General features: G+C 41.0%; 1 protein-coding gene across 3 annotated transcripts; it reads right to left on the bottom strand.

The window, feature by feature from the left end:
• Window positions 1-523: 523 nt before the first annotated feature.
• On the bottom strand, window positions 524-17,614 carry IVNS1ABP (influenza virus NS1A binding protein). 3 transcript variants are annotated; one of them, XM_027463658.3, is made up of 15 exons: window positions 17,413-17,614; window positions 11,388-11,635; window positions 9,944-10,070; window positions 9,450-9,619; window positions 9,293-9,368; window positions 8,404-8,577; window positions 7,839-7,964; window positions 6,339-6,446; window positions 4,042-4,168; window positions 3,529-3,753; window positions 3,307-3,428; window positions 3,009-3,135; window positions 2,797-2,928; window positions 2,469-2,642; window positions 524-1,961 (listed from the first exon to the last, which is right to left on the bottom strand). In XM_027463658.3, the coding sequence occupies exons 3-15, from the start codon at window positions 10,052-10,054 to the stop codon at window positions 1,708-1,710; spliced, it is 1,926 nt and encodes a 641-aa protein (XP_027319459.1). In that variant the 5' UTR covers window positions 10,055-10,070; window positions 11,388-11,635; window positions 17,413-17,614; the 3' UTR covers window positions 524-1,707. The 3 variants fall into 3 exon arrangements, with proteins under 3 accessions (XP_027319459.1, XP_027319460.1, XP_005030811.1); XM_027463659.3 differs by having other exon boundaries at window positions 9,944-10,066; window positions 17,413-17,611; XM_005030754.6 differs by lacking the exon at window positions 17,413-17,614 and adding an exon at window positions 12,054-12,323.
• Between the last annotated feature and the right edge of the window lie 5,742 nt (window positions 17,615-23,356).

Genomic DNA, 23,356 nt, shown 5'->3' with positions numbered 1-23,356 from the left:
CAGCCTGTTCCTAGTGGTAGCATCAGTCAGCTGTTATCTTGTTGAGAGGTAAATCAAAGCATTGAGTTCAGAATGGCATGGGGACAGAAATGAGCACTACCACGGGTGCAGCTTTATTTCCTACACCTACTTGCTTAACACTTAGGAACACACCTAAATGAAGTTTCTTTTAAATGTTTCAGACACAGGACCAGTTTCTCATATCACTTTCAGTACCACCCTACTTCAAGTCACATGGCCCCTAGTAGGAGCAACACTTTCTCAAAACCAGGGGCAGCAGCTGAATGTGGTGAGCCAGGCTTTGGTGTCTGCACCCAGGAGCTCAGGGATCTCCAACCACAGGCAAGTGGAGTACACAGCCCTTCACCCCCCAAAGGCTGAGCTGCAGCCATTCAGTTAAATATCCTATATTGCTTGCCTGAAGCCTATATGCATCTGAAACTCCCATTTCACTGGTGTAAGTTTTTTGTAAACTGTCTCATTAAAGAAATGAACACCAAGACACAGCACAGGAAGCGGGTGGTGCAAGGATTTCCCAAAAGGTACCTTTAATGTGTTTGCATCAGCAGCAAGCAGTTAAGTGCTAGTTTTGGCACCAGGAGTTTAGATGTGCAGCACTACACATTAGACACCAAGTCATCCAAACCAATATTTTATCCATATGAGTAGAGAAAGTGAACTAAAACATAGCACTATGAGTACATATGAAGTCAAGTTATCGGTGTTCTATCACCTTTTCAGTTTGTAATATTAGAAAAATAAAACAGTTACTAATCAGATGAATATATTGTCATTGCCAACTTGGAAGAGTTTAAAAAACATGAGAAAAACCCCACACTTAAGTTTGTTTTACAAATGTTAGGTCAACCCTAGTAACAAAACTGCTGTACAGAAAGCACCCTCTACGTTTTTGTCAAAATATTTGGAGCCAAAATAATTTTCCCATGCTAGAAAGTCACAGCTATGTTATGTTCAGAAACTCCATTTGGATCTAATGAAAGTGTTGCCTACTAAGTTGCAATATTGTAGCAGAGGCAAAAGCTCAGAAGCTCAAGTACAGTGGTAAATTGCAGTCCCACTCAGTCTCTATAAACTCCAAGGTTGTCCATTTATCTGCCGTTTTCATTTCAACAGATAAAATACTCTGTTGAGTATATAAAAACTGTTATAAAAAGGCAATCATAAAAGATAAGGTATTGGCAGGCATGTCAGCTTTTTTAATAAAAAAAATAGCCATTATATCTATTTAAATAAGGCTTCTTGTTACAGATTGTTCCAGTTACTGAAGAAAACAAGGCCTGATGAAAAAAGGATCCCCCATAAACCTCACACTTCCTGCCCCAAGAACACATTGTACAGAAAAGAAAACATCATTTAATGTGCAAAGTGACGAAAACAAACACTGGGGGAAGCTCCTGAAATGATATGCTCCATCTAGTTTCTCTTGCACTATCGTCAAAGTCTTAAAAAACAAAACAAAAAAAAAAACACCACCCTGAAACAAAGTTCTAAAATACACAAAAAAACCCTTCATCTTGATATTCTTTCCAAAACAAATATGTACAGCACATTAATATGCAATATGCAAAAGCTCTGTGTTGCTGTTGGCAACATCTATGCCCTCCCCAACCCTATTCACAGGTGTACCTCTACTAAAACACAATTACATCACTAAGCCTGTTAGTTTGAAAAGGTAATTTAATTAATCTAAAACTTGTAAATTTTCGTGTAGGGGCTCCATTCATTTGTTTCTGGATTGTAGACTTCAATTGTGTTCAGGAATTCGTTGCCATCAAATCCCCCAACTGCATAAATAGTGTTTGCCACCGTCGTGATGCCAGCATTGCTTCTTGGAGTAGTCATATTTCCCATCATCTTCCACTCGTTTTTAGCAGGGTCATACATCTCCACACAGCTCACTGCATGGGAGCCATCAAAGCCTCCACCAACAAAGAGTTTTCCTATGAAAAAGAGACAAAATAGGTGTTTCACTGCTAAGCACCCACTGTACTTCCAAACACAGCCTTCCTTTCCTGGAAGACCAAGCCAGAGAGAAGGAACGTAAGGGTTTCCTGGCAGAAACTTGCTTTTTTCAAGGTCTGGAGTTACAGCCCTACCCTACTGAGCTCTTCTGATCATTAGGGCTGATTGGTCTGAAATAATTTCCAAAGCCCAAATTCAAACAGATGCAGTTCTGCAAGCTGCAAGGGTGATGTTTGGGGTGGGGAGAAAAGGAGGAGAGAGTGAGAGAAGAAAAAAGGGCTGGGGGAGATGCTCCCAAAATAAGAGCTTTTTGTTATTATGGTTACAGTTTTTAAATAATTGAAGGCATAAACCAAGTTCTTCCTGTATCGTTTCCTCCCTTTATTAGAATACAAAGGAACACACCTTTGTGTTCTACTTTCACCGTAGTTCAACATGAAAAATTCATTAAGCATAAGAGGCTGTGTAAGACCGCGGAAGCCTACCATCGTGAACAGCCACCCCAGCTCCCCGTCGAGCCATGTTCATGGGTGCAATCAAAGTCCAGGTATCGTTCTCCGGATTGTAACGCTCCACGCTGCTCAGGCAGTTCCACGATTCTGCTCCCCCAATTATGTACAAATAGCCACCAAGCTCACACACTGCAGACTGATGTCTCCCTGCAACCAAACACCATGAGTTACAGCCCAGCACAGAAGTAGTGCACTAATAACTTGCCACAGCAGCTGAAACTTATCCAGCTTTTTTGTTTAAAATCCATGGTTTTGCAACTGCCCTTTTTCCCCTCCCTCCCAAATTGCACAGCAGACTTACGGACATTAAGTGGAGCACAACTTGTCCACGATTTTGTTAGAGGATCAAACACATCACAGTTCTTAAGTCCCTTTTGGCCATAAGGATCTGAACCACCAACAATGTAAAGTTTTCCATTCAGGGCACATACTCCTATTCATATAGGAAAGAATAATAAGTAAGCTAATAAATTAATAAAGAAAATAACAGTTGATCAGCTGCAGATGTGTTACCTGCATTGCAACGATTGGTTCTCAGTTCTGGAACAGGAGTCCAATCATCTATTTCTGGCTCATACATTTCTCCACAGCTCAAGTCATCCGAGTGGCCATTTGACCCACCCACAACATACAGCTGCCCCTACATGGAAAAAATGAGTACTTTCACATACAAGTGGTCAACTCAAAACATTACCACTTTAGTAAGCTCATAAATTCAAATAAGCAACTTGTATTATGGTTATATAAGGTTTCCAATATTTGTCCCACTTATGTTTACATAATCTCAACATATTATCTGATCTCCACACACCATTAAAACTGCCATCTGGAACCGAGCTCTCGGTGTTCTCATAGGTGCGATGAAAGTCCAAGCGTCCTTCTGTGGATCATAGCATTCCACTGTGCGCAAGCATTCCTCTCTGTTATATCCACCTAAAATCAAGAGTTTAAATGGTATCAAACTTCCAAAGATCAATTGCACCCCTTACAAATTGAGGGAGCTGTTTTAAAGAACTGTTACTCATTCTCTTACCTGCAGCGATCAGCTTGCCGTTCAGTTCAGCTGTGCCCAACCCAGACCGAGCATACTGCATGGGAGACATGGGCTTCTCTATCACATCGTTTGGCTGAAGCTCAAAGCTCAGACTCTTCAGCAGTCGTGGTGTGCTTGTGGGAGAGCTCTGAGGGCTGTTGCGGCCATGCAGGAATATCACGCACAGCACGCCGTCCAGAACAGCGAGACACAGGTAGGTATTACCTGTAAGTCAGGAGAACAGGAAAGAAGACCGATACGAATGACTTGGAACTTTCTGGGTCAAATTATACACAACACAGGATTTCTGATGGCCCTGTGGACATGGGATCAAAACACTGGTGATCCCAGCTTGGCCCCAATTATTTTAGAAACATCCCACAAATTAGTGTATCATCAGTAAGAAAAAGTGCTGCTTAGAGATGTTGAAGGGAACCCTTGAGGGTGAGAGGTGGTGGGTACGTAACACCAGATGCATCTTTAGACAACTCCCCTGCCTCCTCAGATACTCACTGGAAGTTTTCTCTGAAGCAATGATTTTCCATTCATGTTTAGGACTCTGAACAGTAGCACTTGGAGAAAGACTTCCAGAGGAGCTGCTACTTATCTGCTTGTGATCATTCTCACGTGGTGGCTTCTTCTGCAAAATCAAAAGGCAGCTACAGAAACCTATCCAGAGACTACTCCTCTTTCTACCTTTGCTTCCCTGAGCTAACACATAACTATTCAAGAGAACGCTTCAGCTACCACCTCCACAGAGCATCATGTATAGCCCACCTACCACTGCATACTCAACAACAGTAGCCAAAACCCTACATCTTAGCTCAGTACTCATTTCATCCTCTGATTGCACCTTTTTACTGCTGGTGTATGACTAGAAATCATTCCAAATTCCTGGATAAGAATATGCATTACTATCAGGTTTTTCAAGGGTAAGGAAAAACCTTCATCTATTTGGAAAAAAAATGATTTACAAAGTAGAAGCTACACTTGAACTCTGCTTCTGGAACTTGAGTTAACTGTATAAACCTTTTCGGAAGTGAATTAACTATTCTCTTCATTCCCTGAAGATGAATTAATTTCAGTTCAGTTCCTCTCTGTGTTCCGATTAGCCATTTCTTGGATTTTACTCCCTTGATACTTCCCACTAACAGGAGATTACTGCTCTCTTTTCTTCTTCGATTAAATTTATACTGTAGTTCACATTATTTTGCTAAACTAAGAAAAGCCAAAATTTCACATTTCAGACACAGCTCGTTGGGTTATGCAGGCTTTTTCTGAATCAGAAGAACCAAAAGAGAGGTTAAAATTCTGTTTTGTTAAGAAGACATTATAACCACAGAACCAAAATTTACAGTGCCTGCACAGTTCCCTGGAGTCTGATTTCTATGGAAACTGTCATAAGATTTCCAGAATACACCATCTAACTCATAGATAACCTTACACAGAGTTTGACAGCTACACTCAGTTTTGCATGAAAACCAATTCATTTGTGGATAGCATTTTTGTTTCTGAATCTTCATTTAGTTAAAAAGCTTATTCTTTTATTCTTGAACTACCTCAACAGTCACTGACATTGCAAACAACATCTGTAATTCAGAAGTTTTATAATTACTGACCAATTTTCCAGACCCATTGTCTGTGGGCTTTTGGTGTTCTCTCGACTGCCTGACTTTTCAAAAGCTGGACGCAAATTTCTGAAATCGTTAATTCCAGTTATCAAAAAGGATTTTAAAAAGAGGTTGAGGGCTCTTTGGCCTCATTTCTGAAGAAGAAATTTTTGCAAGTTCACCTCTTAGCTTTTAACTACTATAAGGAATAGCATCGAAAGGTGGTGAAATCTGTGAGGGTTTGCTAAGAAGAATTACAACAAGTAGAATATTATCTGGCTGCATTTTCATCTCTCTTCACTTCTAAAATCCACATTCCAAGATGGAAGTATTTTACATAACCATTTGCAAAAAATTTCAAGTAATATATACTTGCACACATCTCTTATGAATTAAAATACACATACTTTTAGCTCAGTGAATTTAAACAAACTATATTTGGATAAAGCAACTGATAGTTTACATTTATTATTTATTATTAGCCTTTGTTTATTTTTTTGTTTGTTTCTTAAATAGTCTCCATTGTCCTAAGCCACGTGTTTTTCAGGAGCTGAGAATCAGTACCATATTTAGCTGGAAGTAAAAAAAATAATAATAATAAAAAAAATCTCAAAAAACACAAGACAGGCAAAGCATCAGCTCTCTCTCTGGCTCAGAGATTATATACAGATGTTTTTTTTTTAAATCTCTCTTGCACATTACCAATACAGCTGAACAAAAGAAATGGATGCTGGCAGCTGAAAGAATAGAACTTATGTCTGGAATCTTTTTCTGTGCCAAAATCTTAACAGATGCATAAGTCATTCTCATGAACAGGAAAACTGCAAGCCAAGCAGTCAGTCCACGATTCTTTTCGGTCTCTTGGAGATGATTTCGTCTACATTTCTATTACACTACAACTGACCTGCTACAGCTGACTGCTTCTCTACCATTTCCTCCTTCTAACAGCCTAAGATTTATTCAGAAGTCAAACCTAAAGCACTTAATGTTGCAAAGGCTCACTTTGAGTCAGTCTGCTGATAAACTAACAGGAGAGTGTAAATCATTGCGTCCAGCAGTTTTGAGAAAAATACGCTTTCTTGTCACGTATTTCACCATTAAAACTACTGCTGCTTCCTCTGCTACAGTATACAGGACTTCAGGTTGCTGTGAACTGCTCCAGTCTATCTGAGGTTACCTCGGACTCTCTGCAAGTTGTACCTGCACAAACTGAATGTGGTCATCATCACTGCCATACACCTCAGCCTGTCCATCTAGCAGATTTCCATCAAGCAGCTTGTGATCAGCTGAGTAGTACAGCGTTTGAACCTGCAAAAACAACAACAGAATACCCATGTGGCTACTGTCTCCATTATTACTTAGCTACAGGCAGATTACAAAAGGCAGTCGCCAGCATACTTCTCGTCATCTCATCTCAATCTAGCGGAATGACAAAACTAAAAGGAAGCAGATGTCATGGTGGCAATCTTCAAACATTGGATGAAGGTTCCTTACTTTCTCAGCTTGAAAGAAATCTTCAGTTTCCAAGGACTTCTACTGTTTTTTCCAGCACAGAAACATTAGACAAGCAAGAGGTACATTAATTTGCAGAATTACACAAATTCACAATCTCATGCAAGCATTTTTGTTATCCCCGCAAACAAGTTTTCTGCTTTGAAAAATACACATATTTATGTTGACCAGAAAGAGTTAAGGGAAGCCAACAGTGGACTCTAAAAGAAAGGTATGGGGATGAGGGAAGACAACACAAGTTTAAGCTCTGGAAGAAACTGTTGTCCACGTCTAAACATCAGATGCAACCGTTTCAATGAAATGCATCTGAATTTCAACATGATCAAAACTTAAAATTAATTAGTTATTCCAAGAGGAAACATACACTCAAGAAGGTATGACAGTTATCAACATGTACTTTTGCCTATACAAGTGTTTCTGAAGATCTACTGTGCCTGTAGTAACAAACTGGGAAAATTCTGATGTTTGGTGTCTATTTCTAAAGCCCATTTTTTCCAGCCAATTAGAAATTTCGATTCCCCACCAATTTTTCCATTAAATACTGCCCAGGCTATATCTAATATTATTATTCATGAGTAAAGCCATTTAATAACACACAACTTTTAAAATAATATATCCTGTAAAGGAGTAAGTAAACACCATTAAATCATCATCATCGTTCTCTGCCCACAGCGGATTTTCTTAGGAGAACTGGGGCAGGACTGCTGCTTCTGTACGTGTCAATACACTTGAGGTTTCTTCTTGGTTCTTCAGCCTTGGTATCCTAGTTTTGTTAATAAACCTATGGGGAGATAAATCAATGGGGAGGAACAACCATTAGAAGCTTTTACCTACTTTGCATTTACAAGTAAAACCTGCAAAGGAAAACATCAAGAATCTACAGCAAGTTTCAGTACCACCTCCCCAGTTCTAAAGCAAGATACATGCCACTTCTGAGATTTCTATACAGCACATAGTGAGCAAAAAAGGAAAGCAGAAGACCAGACTGAACAGTTCATTCAGCTCACCTGAACACCCCCCCAGTTTCTCAGCTTAGGGGTACCTACAGTAAAATTTAAATTCTTTAGGGTCATAGTTCAAAAAAGTGGAAAAAAAAAAAAGAAAAAGGGATCATCCTTCATACTGATTTTTTTTTATATTAAAAAAAAAAAGAAAATGATGTTTAATCCCATTTTCTTAAAGACTAACCTCTTCCATTAGATCTTCCAGGCTGTCTCCATTCTCCCAGATGCTGCGCTGTACCCAGTTGATTACCTTTGTGTACAATTTGCCATTGCTAGGTAGGCCAACATTGTCTTCAAGCATTACTTCAAGCTTGAAATAGAAGAGGAAGGGAAGTGAATTACTGAATGACTTACTCCTTGGGTTTTACCCTTTTATTTGCAGCATACTGTACCTGATATAGCGAGCATTACTCCTGCTTTTCAGTGGAGCTAGAAGACAGCAGGAGCTTTCGGTTTGTGCAGTAGAAACTAGTAAGCACATTGAAGTACAACTGCAGTTGTACTCAACTGTACTTGACTGCTCTACAGTCAAGTTGCACATTAGCATGAATGTGCATGTTGTATTTTTTTCAACATGAACAGAATGTTCATGTTGTTTTTTTAAAAACTCAGCATACTATGGCTTCCCTTTTGGGAGCAGGAAAGCTTTACATTTGTTCCTTGGATTACTTTTTGTAAAGGTGATTTCTAACTCCCTTCACGTTGCCTGCTGTCCCATACCAAAAGTAAGTCTACAAACTTCAGCTAACCTTTAACCGTGGAAGTTTGAGAAATTCCTCCTGTTCTGAAATCTGCAAAAGATGTTCCTGAATGTAGCCATCAATCTTGTTCAACAAACGTGAGTCTCCCATAGAACTTCCAAAATTTCGGTAAGAGATGCAGCTCTGAACATCCATCTTGGAGAGCAAGTAGTCACCACAAACCTTTTAAGAAAGGAAGCTGCATCTTAATTTACACGCTTTTTATATGTACAAATTATCTACCCCAACATAGAAACAATTTTTATTTTTTTTAACTGCAGAACAGTGACTGTTTGTCTGTTGTCATCTCCCCGCACTAGCTGCTATAAATTAAATGTCACCTTCCATAAGAATATGCATACATTAGCTTTTATATGTGTAGGACTTTCTTCTACTTACACATACGCGTTTCTTTGCAAATCTGTTCAAAACTGCCTACCTGCAATTAAGTGAAGACACAAATCCCAATTGCCTTATCAAAGGTATCCCCATTTTCAGCAAGAGCGAGCATTTTGGAAACCAAGCTCAAAACTTAGGTTCCGCAGTGTGTGTGTTACTTCTTTTTCACATACCACTGCCACAGACTTACAGAGCCAATTATGCCCCCCCAAAACAACCAAGCACATCAGTGCTCCCATGAACCTTAAGGTAATTAACCAGCTAAGATTCATAAGCCATTTTACTTACACATGTGCATAAAGAGAAACAGCTTCAGAGAGCCCTTCAGCACAAGGATAACACAAACCGAAGCAATACATGCTGATGTCACTCAAATTAACACTATGCAAAAGCTTACCCGCTAAGCACTTTTTCCACAGAATTTTTTAGTCTCATTACCACCAAAAAGCATAACACTGTCTGACTGAGAAAACGGAACAGACCTCTGGAAGATCTGTACCTGCTTAACTCTCTCCATCTTCAACTTCTTTGCTGCTGAGTATACATCTTTCACCAGTTCTTTATCAGCTTTTAACCTATTGAAGAAAGAAACATAACTTCGTTACTTTGATTCTTTATAATTAAAACTTGCCCTCATTTCTCAGAAAAGTACTTACTGAGCAGTATAGGCATAGTTCAACAGAACTTCAACAGCATCTGGATTGAGATCATCGAATTTGACATGGGAAATTCCATGAGAATCACTATCACTATTGAAGATTTCGAACAGGTAGGGACTGCAGCAAGCCAGCACAGCTCTGTGCGCCAACATCTCATGTCCACACACCTTTATTTAAAAAACAGATGAAAATCCACAGGGTTGTAAGATTTTCTAAAAAAAAATATATTTATATTGTAACACAGTATAAAGACCTTCCCAAGTGAATGGCACAATTCAAATCAATTTATTGATCAATAGTAATCAATACTGCCTTCAACTTACATCACCTGAAAAAAATCATTAGTGTTGTATGGTGCTTCTCTCAAAGCAGTATCTTTTTTTTTTTTTAAATTATGGATTTTCCAGAAATATATATATATATATATATAGTACTACAAAACATAATGAAAAAACACATTCAACCATAATACTTGAGAGGAAAAAAGTTACCTGGAGTCGGACATCGCAGAACTGACCACTTTTACGTAAGGCATTTAGTTTGGCAACAGATGACTCGATGAAATTTTCATCTTCAAACATCAAATATCCATTAGGAATCATTTTGGAGTTGGTCTGGCTGAGAACAGAATGTGTATCATTTTCAGATACAGCATTTTGCTTCCATATAGAAGTACAATTAACACATCACTTGCAAACATTCATAAGAACTTTCTCAAAAGAACATCCTCCTCAAAAAAAAACAAACTACAAGAGTACAACTGCTGATGACTGTGTTAACAACAATACTTTGGATTGCCCAGATTAATGATTTTTCAAAATGAGATGCTCCACAACTTTTTTTTCCCCTTTCAACTTTTCTACATCCCATCTGCAGGTACCAGCAGATGCTGAACCTGTGCTTGCTCTCTGTGAGCAAACTGGAAACCACTAGATTAGGCAAGAAACTTTATTTCCCTCCATGAAGATCAGACCTGGAAGATTCATTGCTATTTTCTGCTCACTGCATAAAATGTCATATTGACCAGATTTATTTCTGCACAGACCTAAAGCGCAGCTGCATCGAAAACTAAAAACTGAGAATTTAAAGTAAAAAGGGAAGTCAAATAGCCATAGAAATTAAAAAGAAAAAATGTTTGATTTTATGAATGTAATGGCTGAAATATTTCAGAGTAGCTGAGAACTATAAGAGAAAACAGATTGAAATATGTTCTGTATCACCACCATGTATTTTAAGTCCTCATGAAGCTAAAGCAACTTCCCCTGAACATCTTACCCATATACAAACATATCACCTCATGCAACTTGAACCAAGACTGGAAAAATAACTTCAGGAAACTATCTATCTTTTGAACTTGAAAGCTATTTTGTAAGTCATTTAACTCTTTTATTTTTATTTCTTTAAATCTAAGCACTTTTTCTAAAGTCCTCTTAAGAAATAGAAAGCTAACTAAGAGTACTAAAATAAGACCCTGAGATGACATACTGAATTTGTCTCTCTCTCAAATCTTTAAGTTTGAGTTGCCAATGTATGCAAAATTTCCTCAACAATTTTACAGGAAATAATATGTGGAATGCTAGTAACATTATCAGCAATAATTTATATTTCCATATGAAATTAAAAAAAAATTAAATGATTAAACATCCCCCCCCCCAACAAAATACAAAAATTGGAAATAAAAAAGTACAAAAATAATAGCAAGCTCCACACAAATAATTTTAGCTTTATTCCACTTGTTTTAACTTCACTTAATACAGAAAGTATTTGACTGTAAACTGGCAATAGTCTTACTTCCAGATGTTTCTATTTGCATAGATTTTCAATTGTTACAATTTAAAATAAAAAAAAAAAAAAGAGGACAGGAAGTTTTTTTAAGTCACAGAATTTCAGCGAAACTATTAATTATTGAATACACATCTACCAGTATTAACTTACCTAGCAAATATATTACTGTAAATTTTTAACTGGGAGGTCTTAAATTATTCCTATCGTATCCCTGTGTCAAAACAGAGCGCTTCAGTTTCAGTATCCTCTGATAGGGAAGATGTTTGTTGAAATGCAAAAACAGACGTGTCTTTGCAGCTGTAATATGGATTCCAAATCTATCAGGCTTGAAGATGATGTAATCAAGTCCTTAAGAGCTATAGACATGAATTTCTTCTGTGATAATCGTGCATCATAATCTGCAATAAAGAAATTATCAAGTAAGGACAATATATAATGCTGCCACATATTTCTGGTGAAATTTAGTCTCCTAAAGCAGAAGTTCCTGATGCCTCAAAAACAAGTCTTCTATACAAAGAGAAAACAACCTGAGAAATTCCATGTTGACACCACTACAGCCTCATGTCTAACAACAGGTGCACCACACCAGTTCCTACACACACAGAGACAAGATAGTAGCTATAGCAGTATTTAGAAAAAAAAAAAAAAAAGAACAGCGGAATCCAATTTTCAGACAATTCCTTACCAATCCTGACTTTCAGCATTTCCTATATCTAGGTATTGCTGCTTGCTTACACAAGAAGACAAACTCTCAAGTAACAAAACAAAAACTACTAGACATATATAGAAAAAGAAGCCACTCCACATGCCTCCTACCTTTTGCTTTTCCTGTACTTGTCTACTTGTATCCTTCTTCTCCTAAACGCCTAAAATGGACCGAAGATGGATTAAGGACACGTCTGAAAGGACTGGACATGTCTCCAGTCTTAGGTACTTCCAAATAAACAACTATAGAGTCGGAAATTGCCGTTTTCTACGACAACCTCTTGGATAATGAGTCTCTTCAGTACCCCCGAGCAGGACCCATCAACTGCAGCCAAGCCCCACGCTGGCACCGCAGCCCAGGGTAGCTCTGGGGGGATCCTTCGTGCGGGGGCTGTTTATGCCAGCCTTTGCGGGGAGGGGAGAAGGGGAGGAGGAGCAGCAGCGGGGAGGGAGCAGGCAACAACCACCCACTCTGGAACTTTCCATGACCCTGCTGCCGCCCCGGGAAAACATCAATCACTTCATCCACTTGAGTTCCCCGCTGCAGTTCCCGAGCGATATTTGTAGCTACAGATTAAATGCCGCACTGGGAATCAGGTTTCCTTAAAATAGGTGCAGCCCATTTTTCTTGTCAAAACTTAAAAGTCACCTACAGAGCAGGCAAAGAGCCCCGTGGCTCTCCTGCCCAGCCACAGCCAGGGCCATTTTGTCAGGAACTGGCCCTCCTTCGGACTTCAAGCAGATCAGCAGCATCTCAAGCACAGGACCAATCCTCCCGGGCAGCAGGGGGCATTATCCCACAGCACAGCAGCTCCCCAGGGAAAAAAACTGCTTCCACCCATCCCTGTCACCTTCCCACAACCCTGAGGACAGGCCGTGGCAGCCAGCAGCCAGCCAGGTAGCCAGAGTTAGCGTTAACTACATTTGGCCACTAGCAAAGGCATGAACACAAAGCAAACAACAGAAAATGAAAGCTTCTTGCCTTATTGGTGCTGCAGGGAAGACATCTCCAGTTTCTAAAGCAAACAAGAAGTTTCACTTCTTAAAAACAACCTGGTGTCCACACTGCCCGCGGAGATTCATCTCATTTGAAATATTCTCTTGTTCAAAGATGCAGAGATGCTATTTCAACACAAGTATGGCAGTGAACTAGTTCCAAAAGAAGTTGTAAGAAAGCAGTAGAAGTTGTGCTTCATCAAGACTATTTTCAAATGTACAAGAGTTACAGCTAGGAGACCTCCAAGTTTGCAATTTCAGGTTTTAGACCTGCCTTTTCCCTCCCAGGGACCACCACCCAGGCACTGCTCACCTGCTCTGAGGTCCACAATTACCAAAGCAAATTAAATGTACATTGCTCCCATATCCAGACAAACAGGCTTCCAGCCTGCTTGCACATGGCATTATGTACTCCCCTGTTCAATATTCACTAGAACTGCTGCTAATTACCAGTGTCAAGGCTTTGGGTAGATTTCAAGTTAACGACAACTATTCAAATACTTTCAGTTAAATGCCAGAACCATCCCCATTCTGTCTGCATCTCCAGGCATGTCCTGCCATGTTCTGTTCTAACAGAACAACTTAATTTCATGGGCAGCGTTTCAACTTTGTCCTGTGTGCTCACTTACAACCTTCAAGACCTATAAAGGGCATCCAAAATAACTCTGTACTTAAACAAAAGATCTGTCCTTTAAAGTGTTCCTTCACACATGAATGCAAGACTCTGCATTTATGCACCTAGCAGTATTTTCTAATGTTTTCTAAGAATCTGAACATCTTAACTACTGCCACTAAGTTTTAGTACTGTTGTATGCAAACCATGGCTAGTATTAGTATTCAAAGGCAGCATTAATGAATATGCTTGTGTTATTTGCATTCTGCACTCTTTCTGTTTTGGTACACCAATGGTAGTACAACTGTTTTCATCAGTTAAAAATCAACAAAAAGCCAAGAGTGACAGCATTTTCTACTTTAAAGGCTATAAAAAGGTACTGCAAACAAATTCCTTTCTGTGGTCACTTTGAAATTTACGTAACCCTTTAAATACCAGTTTTTCTGATTTTTGCTTATATTCCCTTCTGGCTCACCATCAAGAACTGTCACCAGAACTATCACAATTTTTTTTTATTATTATTACTATTTTTAATTCTCCAGGATTTTTGTTGTTTTTTTTTTTTTTTAAAATCAAGTGTGACAGTCACAGATCACTGTAAGCTAGGTAAAGCATGAGGTCTGATACCTCTGAAATTACTTTTCAAGCTCCATCAAAATGGAATCATTTAAAGACTTTAAAGCCACAGAACCAGCACTCCCGAGCAGGAACTGGGTATCTCCATTTGAGAAAATTGTTTCTTGAGAGAAGGCGTATTTCCTGCACACAGTTTTAATCCAAAGCAAGAAGCGAGTGATCAGGGTTTGCATTGTAGTTTTTGCCTTAAGGATTTTGACTGGTGCTGAGCCTGGAGGCATCACCCCGCAGCCAGGAGCCAGCTCGAGGCCACTAAGCACTCCCGCCATGCTGCTGCAGCTGGGTAGAGGAATGCCACAACTCTGGTGCCTGCTTCTCACTCGACTGAAACTTCACTGGGTTCCCGTAACTGCGGTGCCTGAACACTTACCCCTATACACAGGCTGAGATCTCCATTTCCAGTGGTACATCTTCTTGTGGAAGATTCACAGCTCAGTTAAAATTTTCCACTATAAGTTCACTGCACTAAGCTGACTCCCAGAAGAGATATTTTCTCCTCTTAAACTCATCTTGTCATTTCACTGCATATACACTTTAAGGTGCATTTTCAAAAGACTCATTTAAGTAATGATGTCTTCTCATCTTTCAGTGCACTCTCCTCTTACACCTATCTTGCAATGCAAACAGTACTGAAATATGATCAGGTCAGGCAGTTAGAAGAGCAATTAAATGTCATAATTAAGACATTTTACTTTGTTGGTTGTGTTTAGTACTTACAATCCCCTCACACAGAAAACATTCCAACATCAAAAACATTTTAAAAAGCCATTAAAAAAAAACTGCATTAAGATTACTGTTGAATTTCTCTGAAGTCTTAAACCCATTGCCATGATCTAGGACTGTCCTCTACAGAGCCACTTGTGGGGACAGCACGTGCTGCAGCCTTGGGTGAGGTACCAGGCCGGCAGGTCCCAGCACTAAGGCTGCCCATGGCCAAACACCACACGTGCTATTTATTTTTCCTCCCAGCTGAGAACTTAGGTCTAAGTCCGGTGGTACTTCCATGTGCAGTACTTCAGTAAAAAATTTAAGTCGATGCTTTATGCCAATTTTGCACAAGATTTTTTGCCATATTAAGGTATTACCTCTTCAACTCAACAGTAAACCATTGATTTTTCAGTTAATGTTTTAGTTCGGGAGACACTTTTAAAACTTTTGATTACAAGTTGATGCCTGTTGATAGAATGATTGACACTTGATTGACACTTGTTGATGCAGTGGAACATAAATGGAATTTAACACCACAGTTGGTGTTCCTAAATGTTTTCTGCTTGCTGAGGGTTTTCCTGCATTTCACAGCCTACTTCAGAAGAAACACAGGTCAGACCTATGGGTACTTACAGTCCCTTACCCATATCATAATATATTTTCACATCTGGGTTTAATACTATGGGCTAAGACATATGCCAATGTAATTTACACCACTGAACAGACTCAACTTCTTTACACCAGTGATTTAATACAAGTAAAGACTCATAGATTATGTATCAAATTTGGTTTGCGTATTTACTTTTTGGTTATTTTCCACTACAGATTTAGTCTGGTCCGTAACTGTGACCTGTAAATGACATTGATGTGTTTGGCTGCAAATCAACCCACACCATGCCCCATGTCCCCACAGTGAGGAGAAAGGGATAGAGCATTTGCTATCACCAGTTAAGGACTGCAGGGAAAGGAGAAAGTACTATGGACATTTTCCAACACCTTTTACACGTAGTCCAAGAAAATGCAATACTTGTACTGTATTATAGAGAGCAAGGCTACAGAGCTCTGTATACACAAACGTGCTTGAAGACTTAGAGAAATTTACAAGAAGCAGGTTTTCTGCTAGAATGTTACTGCTCTTTCCACTACAACTCAGCTGCAACATCCTCAGCTGCAACACACTCAGCTGCCCAGTTAGGGCTCATTTCCAGTGCTTTTCTGCCACGCTTCTGACACGCTCTCTTTCACTGTCTGAAGTTCCTTTTTCCATACCATTTCTGCACTTCCTCTTCTCCTTTTCCTCCTTGTTAAAACTTTTTTGTTGTTGTTCTCATTGTCTTTGTCTACTTTCTGCCTCATACGTAGTCTGTTAAAACCTGAACCTCTCCCACCTCTCACCCCCATGGATTTCTGCTAGCACACTTCCTACAGTTCTTCAAATGTTTATCACACAACCAGCAAACTGTTTGGGTTTGTTTGTTGTCGCATCCCTCCCAGCTGGGCAGTTTTTGCCTTTAACACTCCCCACTCCTTAAAAACTCAAACTGAGGAAAAAAAAAAAAGTACCTATTTACAGTAGCTAAAGTACCATTTCCTAGTTGGCATGTATTTGCTGACTGTTGCATCCTGTGCTCCAGGAGCTGGGTTTGTGATGACAAAATCCACCTTCTAAAATTAAACCAACCTCACCATGGCAGCAGGACATCCTGCTTAGCTCCTTACTTTGTAGATCCCTGACGGAAAAGAATAAATGTGATGTCTACACACCCATTACTGAAAAAAAGGATTTCCCCTTCACAAACTGTGACGAATAAGGAGAGAGTGATGTGATACTGAATTTCCACTAGTCTGTCACCACTCGGCCTTGCTATCCTTCCTCCTTCGTAAGTAACTCGGCTGCCTCGCCTCTCACTTTGTCAACATTTTTTCACCCTTCACGGAACCGCATCCAATTTGCTTTTTGTGTTGCTGGGAGTCTGGGGCGCAGCCCCGAACCTGCCGAGGCCGGGGCGTTCTCCGCCCTGAAGGGCCCCAGAGGCACTGCGAGGCCGCGGCTTGCAGGCAGGCGGCCCTGCCGCGGCTCGCCCCCTCCCCCCGAGCGCTCACGCCCAGCGGGGCTTTGATTTATCGCCCGCCTCCAGCAGCGCCACCGGGCCCGCAGCCGCGGTGCCGCCGCGTTATCTGGCTCCCAGAAGCGATGCGGGTGCCGGGTGGCAGCACGCGTCCCTCGGACCCCGGCCGTGACCCGCTGCGCGCCAGGCCCGGCTCCGGGCGCTCTCCTCGGGCGGCCTGACCTTGGAGCGCCGCCTGAGGGCGGATCGCGCCTCCTCTCCTCGGCGCAACTTCGGGATTTGAGAAATGTCTTGCAAAAAGCACAACGCCCCAGCCCGGCGGGGAGGCGGAGGGCTCCGCTCGCCCTGCCGGCCCCACGGCGCTGCCCGCGCCGCCCGCCGCCATGCCCCGCGCCGGGAACAAAGAGCCGCGGCCCCCCGCCGCCCCCCGCGCCCCGCCGCCGCCCACCTGGTGCCTCTGAGCGCAGACGACGCCGTTCATATTGGGAGGCTCCAGGCTGCGGGGGAAGCCGAGGCGAAGACGCAGCCCCAGCCAGCAGGAAGAGGGAGAGGAGTGAGGCGGCAGCGGAGGGAGAACGCGAGGGAGAACGGAGGCGGCGGGCGGAGCGGGGCACGGCGCCGAGGACACGCCGCCGGAGCAGGAAGAGCCCGCGGCGCCCTCCGCCTCCTGCGGGGCGGGCGGGAGGCGGTGCCGAGGCACGGGGCGGCCGCGCCCTGCCCGCCTCCGCCCTCCTTCCTGCCGTGCGGCCCTCCGTCCTGCCCCGGCTCCCGAGGGGTCAGGGCAAGCTGGCCGGCCGGAGGGTGGGGGTGCTGCCGCCGCCCGAGGGGAGCGGGAGCGGGAGCCGGTGGCGGCCGGGGACTCTGAGGGGAGGCGGGAGGCTTGCCCCGGGGCTGGGAGAGCGCCGGACCCGCAGGGGAAGGGGAAGGAGGCGGCGTGAGAGAAGGCAGAGGCTGGCCCAGGGCCGTGTCTGTGCGCGGATGCCCTCGCGCCCTTACTGGTAGCTGTTAGCTCAAGCGCGCCCAGCCCGATGGGTTTATTTCTCACACCTTTCCTCCTCAGCTGTGGTGGCCGCCCTTCACCTGGGCCTGTAGCTGAACGCAGCCAGATGGGTGGACGGGCATAACGCGAGGGCAGCTGGCGCGGGGCTCCCCGTGGCAGCCTGCCCGGTGTGGCAGCCTGCTCTGGCCTCAGCCTCTGTGAGCTGCTCAGATAAAGGCGTTTTCCCATCCGAATGTGAAATATGGCCCCGCTTTTCAAGATAAATCATATCTTCCTAGACAAAGGAGTTTTCAAACATAACTGCTGATAAATGAGGGGTGTTTGAAGTCTTGTCTGTTTATTATGTGTTTGCATGGGAGATAGTGTAATGGCTTTCTGATTCATGGCTGAGCCCTGAGTGCTACTGCAATGTCATAATACATAAAACATGTAGTTGGATGAAGTCTGAGGTTCCTTGCTTATTTCCTAATTTAAAGCATCAAGGTCACCCGGAAGGCAGGGATATGCTTTCCCACACTATTTCCTCCGTACTTCTCGTGATTCTGAGGCCACATTGGTCAGAAACTAGGGAATTTATAGGAGGTTATGTTAGATGCAACTTCAGAATCTAAGCTGTCAAATATATAAGACATATATGATAATACTTCCCCATTTACCTAATATTCTTCAAGAGTCTCAGTAGAAAAGCATATTTTGGAACACTGGAGTTGGATTGTTATGAGGTTACAAGAAGAAAGTGCTTCAGTCTGCTGAAAGTAATTGTCTAATGAGAGGTGAACCAGAGGCCTTAAGCCACAGGTACAGTGCTCAGGCGTACACATCTAACCACTCTCTGGCAATGTGTGTGGTAACGCAGCACCCATGCTGGGCCCTCTTTCCAGATACTCACGCTGCCTGCAGCAAACAGTGCTGTCTTGGCTTCTCACCTCTCTCTGATATGTTTCCACTCCCTGCTCCTTTCAATATTTAAATTACTAGCCACACCTCAGTGCCTACCTTCCCACTCTTTGCTTTCTTTTTGAATGAAGCTTCTTATTAAGGACATGCTAATCAAAAGCAGTTGTGGTAAAGCTGGGAGGGAGAGGGAGGTGAAGACAAGGCACAAATACTATGATCAAATGAAACAGTTCTGGGGATGTTCCTTAATTAAGTAAATCTCGGTATTGCTCAAGCTGATGTTACAGTATTCTTAGGAAAGGATACGTCTTTATGAATCACCATTAATTTTCATTATCAGCTACTCTTAGTGATGTCAAAGAGCAAGCATAGCATCTTCTTTACAGCACAGTTAACAGGTGGGTATTTCCAGTTCTTTTCACATAGATGCTTGTGGCAAAGGAACATGTTTGTACTTTTTGAGACTGGCTAGACTGATCTCGGCCATTGTCTTCTTGGGACCAGTTGCATTATGATCACCCAAACTCACAACCCCAGAAAGGTGCTTCTTGCTTTGTGATTTACATGAAATCTGTATACATTATTAAAACACCATTGTTACAGCTAATATGTAACTGTTTCCTGTGATGATGGAAAAGCCTTCTGTAACATGCAAATAAGATTATTTAAATTTGCTAAACACTCTGGTATCTGTCTCTATGAAACTTATGCTAATTGTTAGACACAATTATCACTCTTCCTTTAAGAGAGAGCAGTGAACGTGAGATACAAAGGTGCTCTCCTTAGCTGTCACTTTTGCTCAAGAAAGCAAGATCTCTCAGAAATACTCAGGTATCACTCTCTTGCTTTGTTTGTTCTTTCATATATAACAATACAGTAGATTTAATATCACATGTATGAGTGCATTTTCTGCTTGAGTTTCACCTAGACTGTCCAATGGCTTAGCCAAAAGTGTATCTTGAAATCTTGAGCACCTTTACATAAATATTATAATAGTTTAAATGACCAAGCTAAGATAGCAGCTGCACCATTCCACATGTTAGTGAACTGTGGATGATACACGTTAAAACCTGGTAGTCAGAAATTGGCCACTGGCAAGCACTGAACATCAGGAGATCACTCTGTATAGATGAGGTCTCTGGAAGGGAAAAATACGCTTGGTGGAACAGAAGAGGCAAGTAGGCAGTATTGCATAGTTCTTGAAGCATGTCAATGAGTAGAATGCAGAAAGCTGTGACTGCAATTTTTTGTTTTGTAAGTGAGGTTGCTTGATCCATAAAGAAGAACACTTTATTGAAAGGGGCTGGTGGGATCAAGTTGATACCAGACAATTAAGTTCCTGGGAGCTAAAGCAGAAGAACTAGTTAGCACACGTGCAAACATCAGAGCAGCAGTGATGTTCATTAGGGTCCTAGAGCTCCTACTTTGACAGCTGTCCTATGCTGTAACAGTAATATTAAGATGTTGAGAACTCTTCTCTAACAGCATGTCTTTAATAACACTGTATTTCAAGAGAAAAAAGAAAAAAAAAAAAGACTAAAGTTATGCTTGTGGAAGCTGAATTTGTAAATTTGTGGTACCAGGAAGGCTTATTGCCATAAACATTAAACTCTGCTTCCTCCACAGCTTAGTCACAAAGACCACCTGACATGTAAAAATATTTCATTTGGTGACAGCAAAATATGTGGCTTGGATTGCTGTATTAAAAATGGAGAAAATTAAGAAAAAATACTTAAGTCCTAGAAGTAACAACAAATACTGCTTTCAGGTAAGAAACTCAACAATATAGCTTTAAATCTAGCATCATGGAGCTTTTCTTTTTTGACACATACTAGTATAGCTCAGTGACATACACAGCCTTAGTGAGGCACATTACCAAGGTCAGGTCCATGACATTTAAGATGTCTTCCTTTAAAAATACAAATAGCTTTTATGAATGAACAGAATGTTTTGTTAAGCTGAATAAAATTTAGTGAAACCTCACTTAATATCTATATATATTTAAAATATAGATAGATAGGTCTTGCAATTAAAGGTCACTCATGTTCTCCCATATTATTATGTATACCAATTTACTGTTCCATAAGTTTTCCCTGCTACATTTTGGAAGGATTTTCAGCAATTCGTTATGGTTGCAGAAATCCTTTTGTAGAACATGTTTTGTTGGCGTCTTGGCTCTTAGAATCCTTAACAGTGACATTTTTAATGGTGTTTGGGGTGTAGAGGCTGAGTTGGAATTAATTGTCTGTGTTGGACTGTTTCCTGTAAATTCTGGCACATCGTTTGCCATCTGTCTGTCTGATAACAGCTACTCTGAGAAGTGCAGTTCTTCTCCTTTCCTTATTTATTCTTAGGCAAAACAGGATAATCATGGATGAATTCTTTACTCAGGAGCAAAGATTATCAGAAATTTAGACACGGTATGGAAGAATAGTGTTAATAACTGTGTCCTTACATTTTAAATGCCAGTTTTCTATCAAGTCTCTGTTCATCTTTCTTAAGGGGTGTAAACAACTTTGTTCCTTGATTTTAGGAGACACCACAATGAACATCCTTGATTTCAAACAGTTTTGTCTTGGATGGAAAACCAGAGACTCTCTTTAAGAAATGTGTAGATGTAGATCTTAGTAACATGGTTTAATGGTGGACTTGCCAGTACTAGGTTAAAGGTTGGACTAGAGGATCTTAGAGGTCTTTTCCAACCTGAATGATTCTATGATTCTTCTACACCAAGATTATAAATTGTGTCTCATCTAATTTACTGAATTAATAAACTGAATAATAAACCGAATAATTTTTAATTAATTACATTGGATTAAGCCAATAAGAAATTTGCCCAGGTTTCTGACAGAGCCACTTGTTAGTGTCTTAAAAAAAATAGCTTCATCTAGCTACCTGTCCTTGAAGGATCATTCCTGCAATCTCAGAAACACAGCTTTTATCATAAAGCATCATGGGAGCTCCAATCTGCAGATGTATCTTGCATTGAGAAAATAGCTACAATTTTTGAAAAAGTATAGCTCTTAGCTCTTTCAAGACAATTCTTACCTGGTGACTGTCAGTGTATGCATTCAGTGCATGGAGATACCACCTTTATTTATGTTACAAGTCATCTTTATTTGGCCTGCAATATTTTAAATGGTATTTAACCAAGGTGTAGCGCCAATCTGAAAGACTGGATTTGCATATGTAAACTGTGTAATAGTGTTCACAAAGCAGTATCTATCATGCCATTGCTCTCTGGGGAAACAAATCAAAATTTGATATTGAAATCTGATTCCCCAGCAAATGTGGTGGGACACATAAGGGAGACTTGCTTTAAGTTCAGTCCTTTGGACTATGCATGTTCAAGAGCTTCTCAAGAGCTGGATCAGGAATCCTCCTTTAAAAAAAAATAAATCTCCAGTTAATGGCTTTCCTGTAGAACGTGGAATTTTGTTATTGGTTAATTTTAACCAATAACATTTCCTTAACTCTTTCCTGATTTCAAGCTATATTAATTTATGGTTGCTGGGCAAATATATTGTACTTGTTCGTTATAAAAATGATGACTTGTTCCATATACATGTGCGTCTTTCTTGGTTCAATAAGGACAATAGTTTCTTTGGCAGAAACATCCTGTTCAGAGCGTTACAATAAAAGGCTGTAAAACTGGTTGCTCTTAAATTGTTTGCCTTCATGACCCTTAAACTTTCTGCCAGCTTCTGGCTGTGCATGCAAGTAAGAGCTTTGTACTATTTGTCCTTAGTGTTGCTTTCACAAAATATGTTTGTTGGCTGTACTGCCATATGGTAGCTCCCAATTAGCTTTTTCCTTCTCTCTCTCTCTTTTTTTTTTCTTTTTTTTTTTCTTTTTTTTTTTTTCACCACAGAAACTACATCTTTACTTTCACTCAGTGATCTAATGAAAAAATCTAAAAAATAAATCAGAAATTTTCAACTATGTGAATTTCTTCAAGCATTAGGATAGTAGTATTTGGAAATCTCTGGAAAACAAATGAACAAGGGAACACCTAATTGCCTCTAACCAGATGAAAAGTTACATTATTGTGAGATCACACAGGCAAAAGAAAGGGAGACGTGCAAATCTGGCAGCTGCCTCTTATGCCAAGAACCGGTGAATCCCATTATGGCATAGCAGCTAGAAAAGGCTGCTTCCTGCCAGTGGTGTCACTTGCACTTCCGCAGAATTTTACATCCCTAATCTGGTCTTTAACTGATTACTGTAATTAGAAGCACTAGCATACAACTTTGGTAGCAGGCATAGCACCCTCTTAACAGATTGTGAGATCATTCCTGCACTGAGGACTGGGCTTCCAGACAGATTGCAGAATCACAGAATCATCTAGGTTGGAAGAGACCTCCAAGATCACAGAGTCCAACCTCTGACTTAACACTAACCAGTCCTCCACTAAACCATATCACTAAACTCTACATCTAAACGTCTTTTAAAGACCTCTAGGGTTGGTGACTCCACCACTATCCTGGGCAGCCCA

Source organism: Anas platyrhynchos, chromosome 8, assembly GCF_047663525.1.
Source record: "Anas platyrhynchos isolate ZD024472 breed Pekin duck chromosome 8, IASCAAS_PekinDuck_T2T, whole genome shotgun sequence".
NCBI classification, from domain to species: Eukaryota; Metazoa; Chordata; class Aves; order Anseriformes; family Anatidae; genus Anas; species Anas platyrhynchos.
This window is presented reverse-complemented; position numbering and strand designations above follow the sequence as displayed.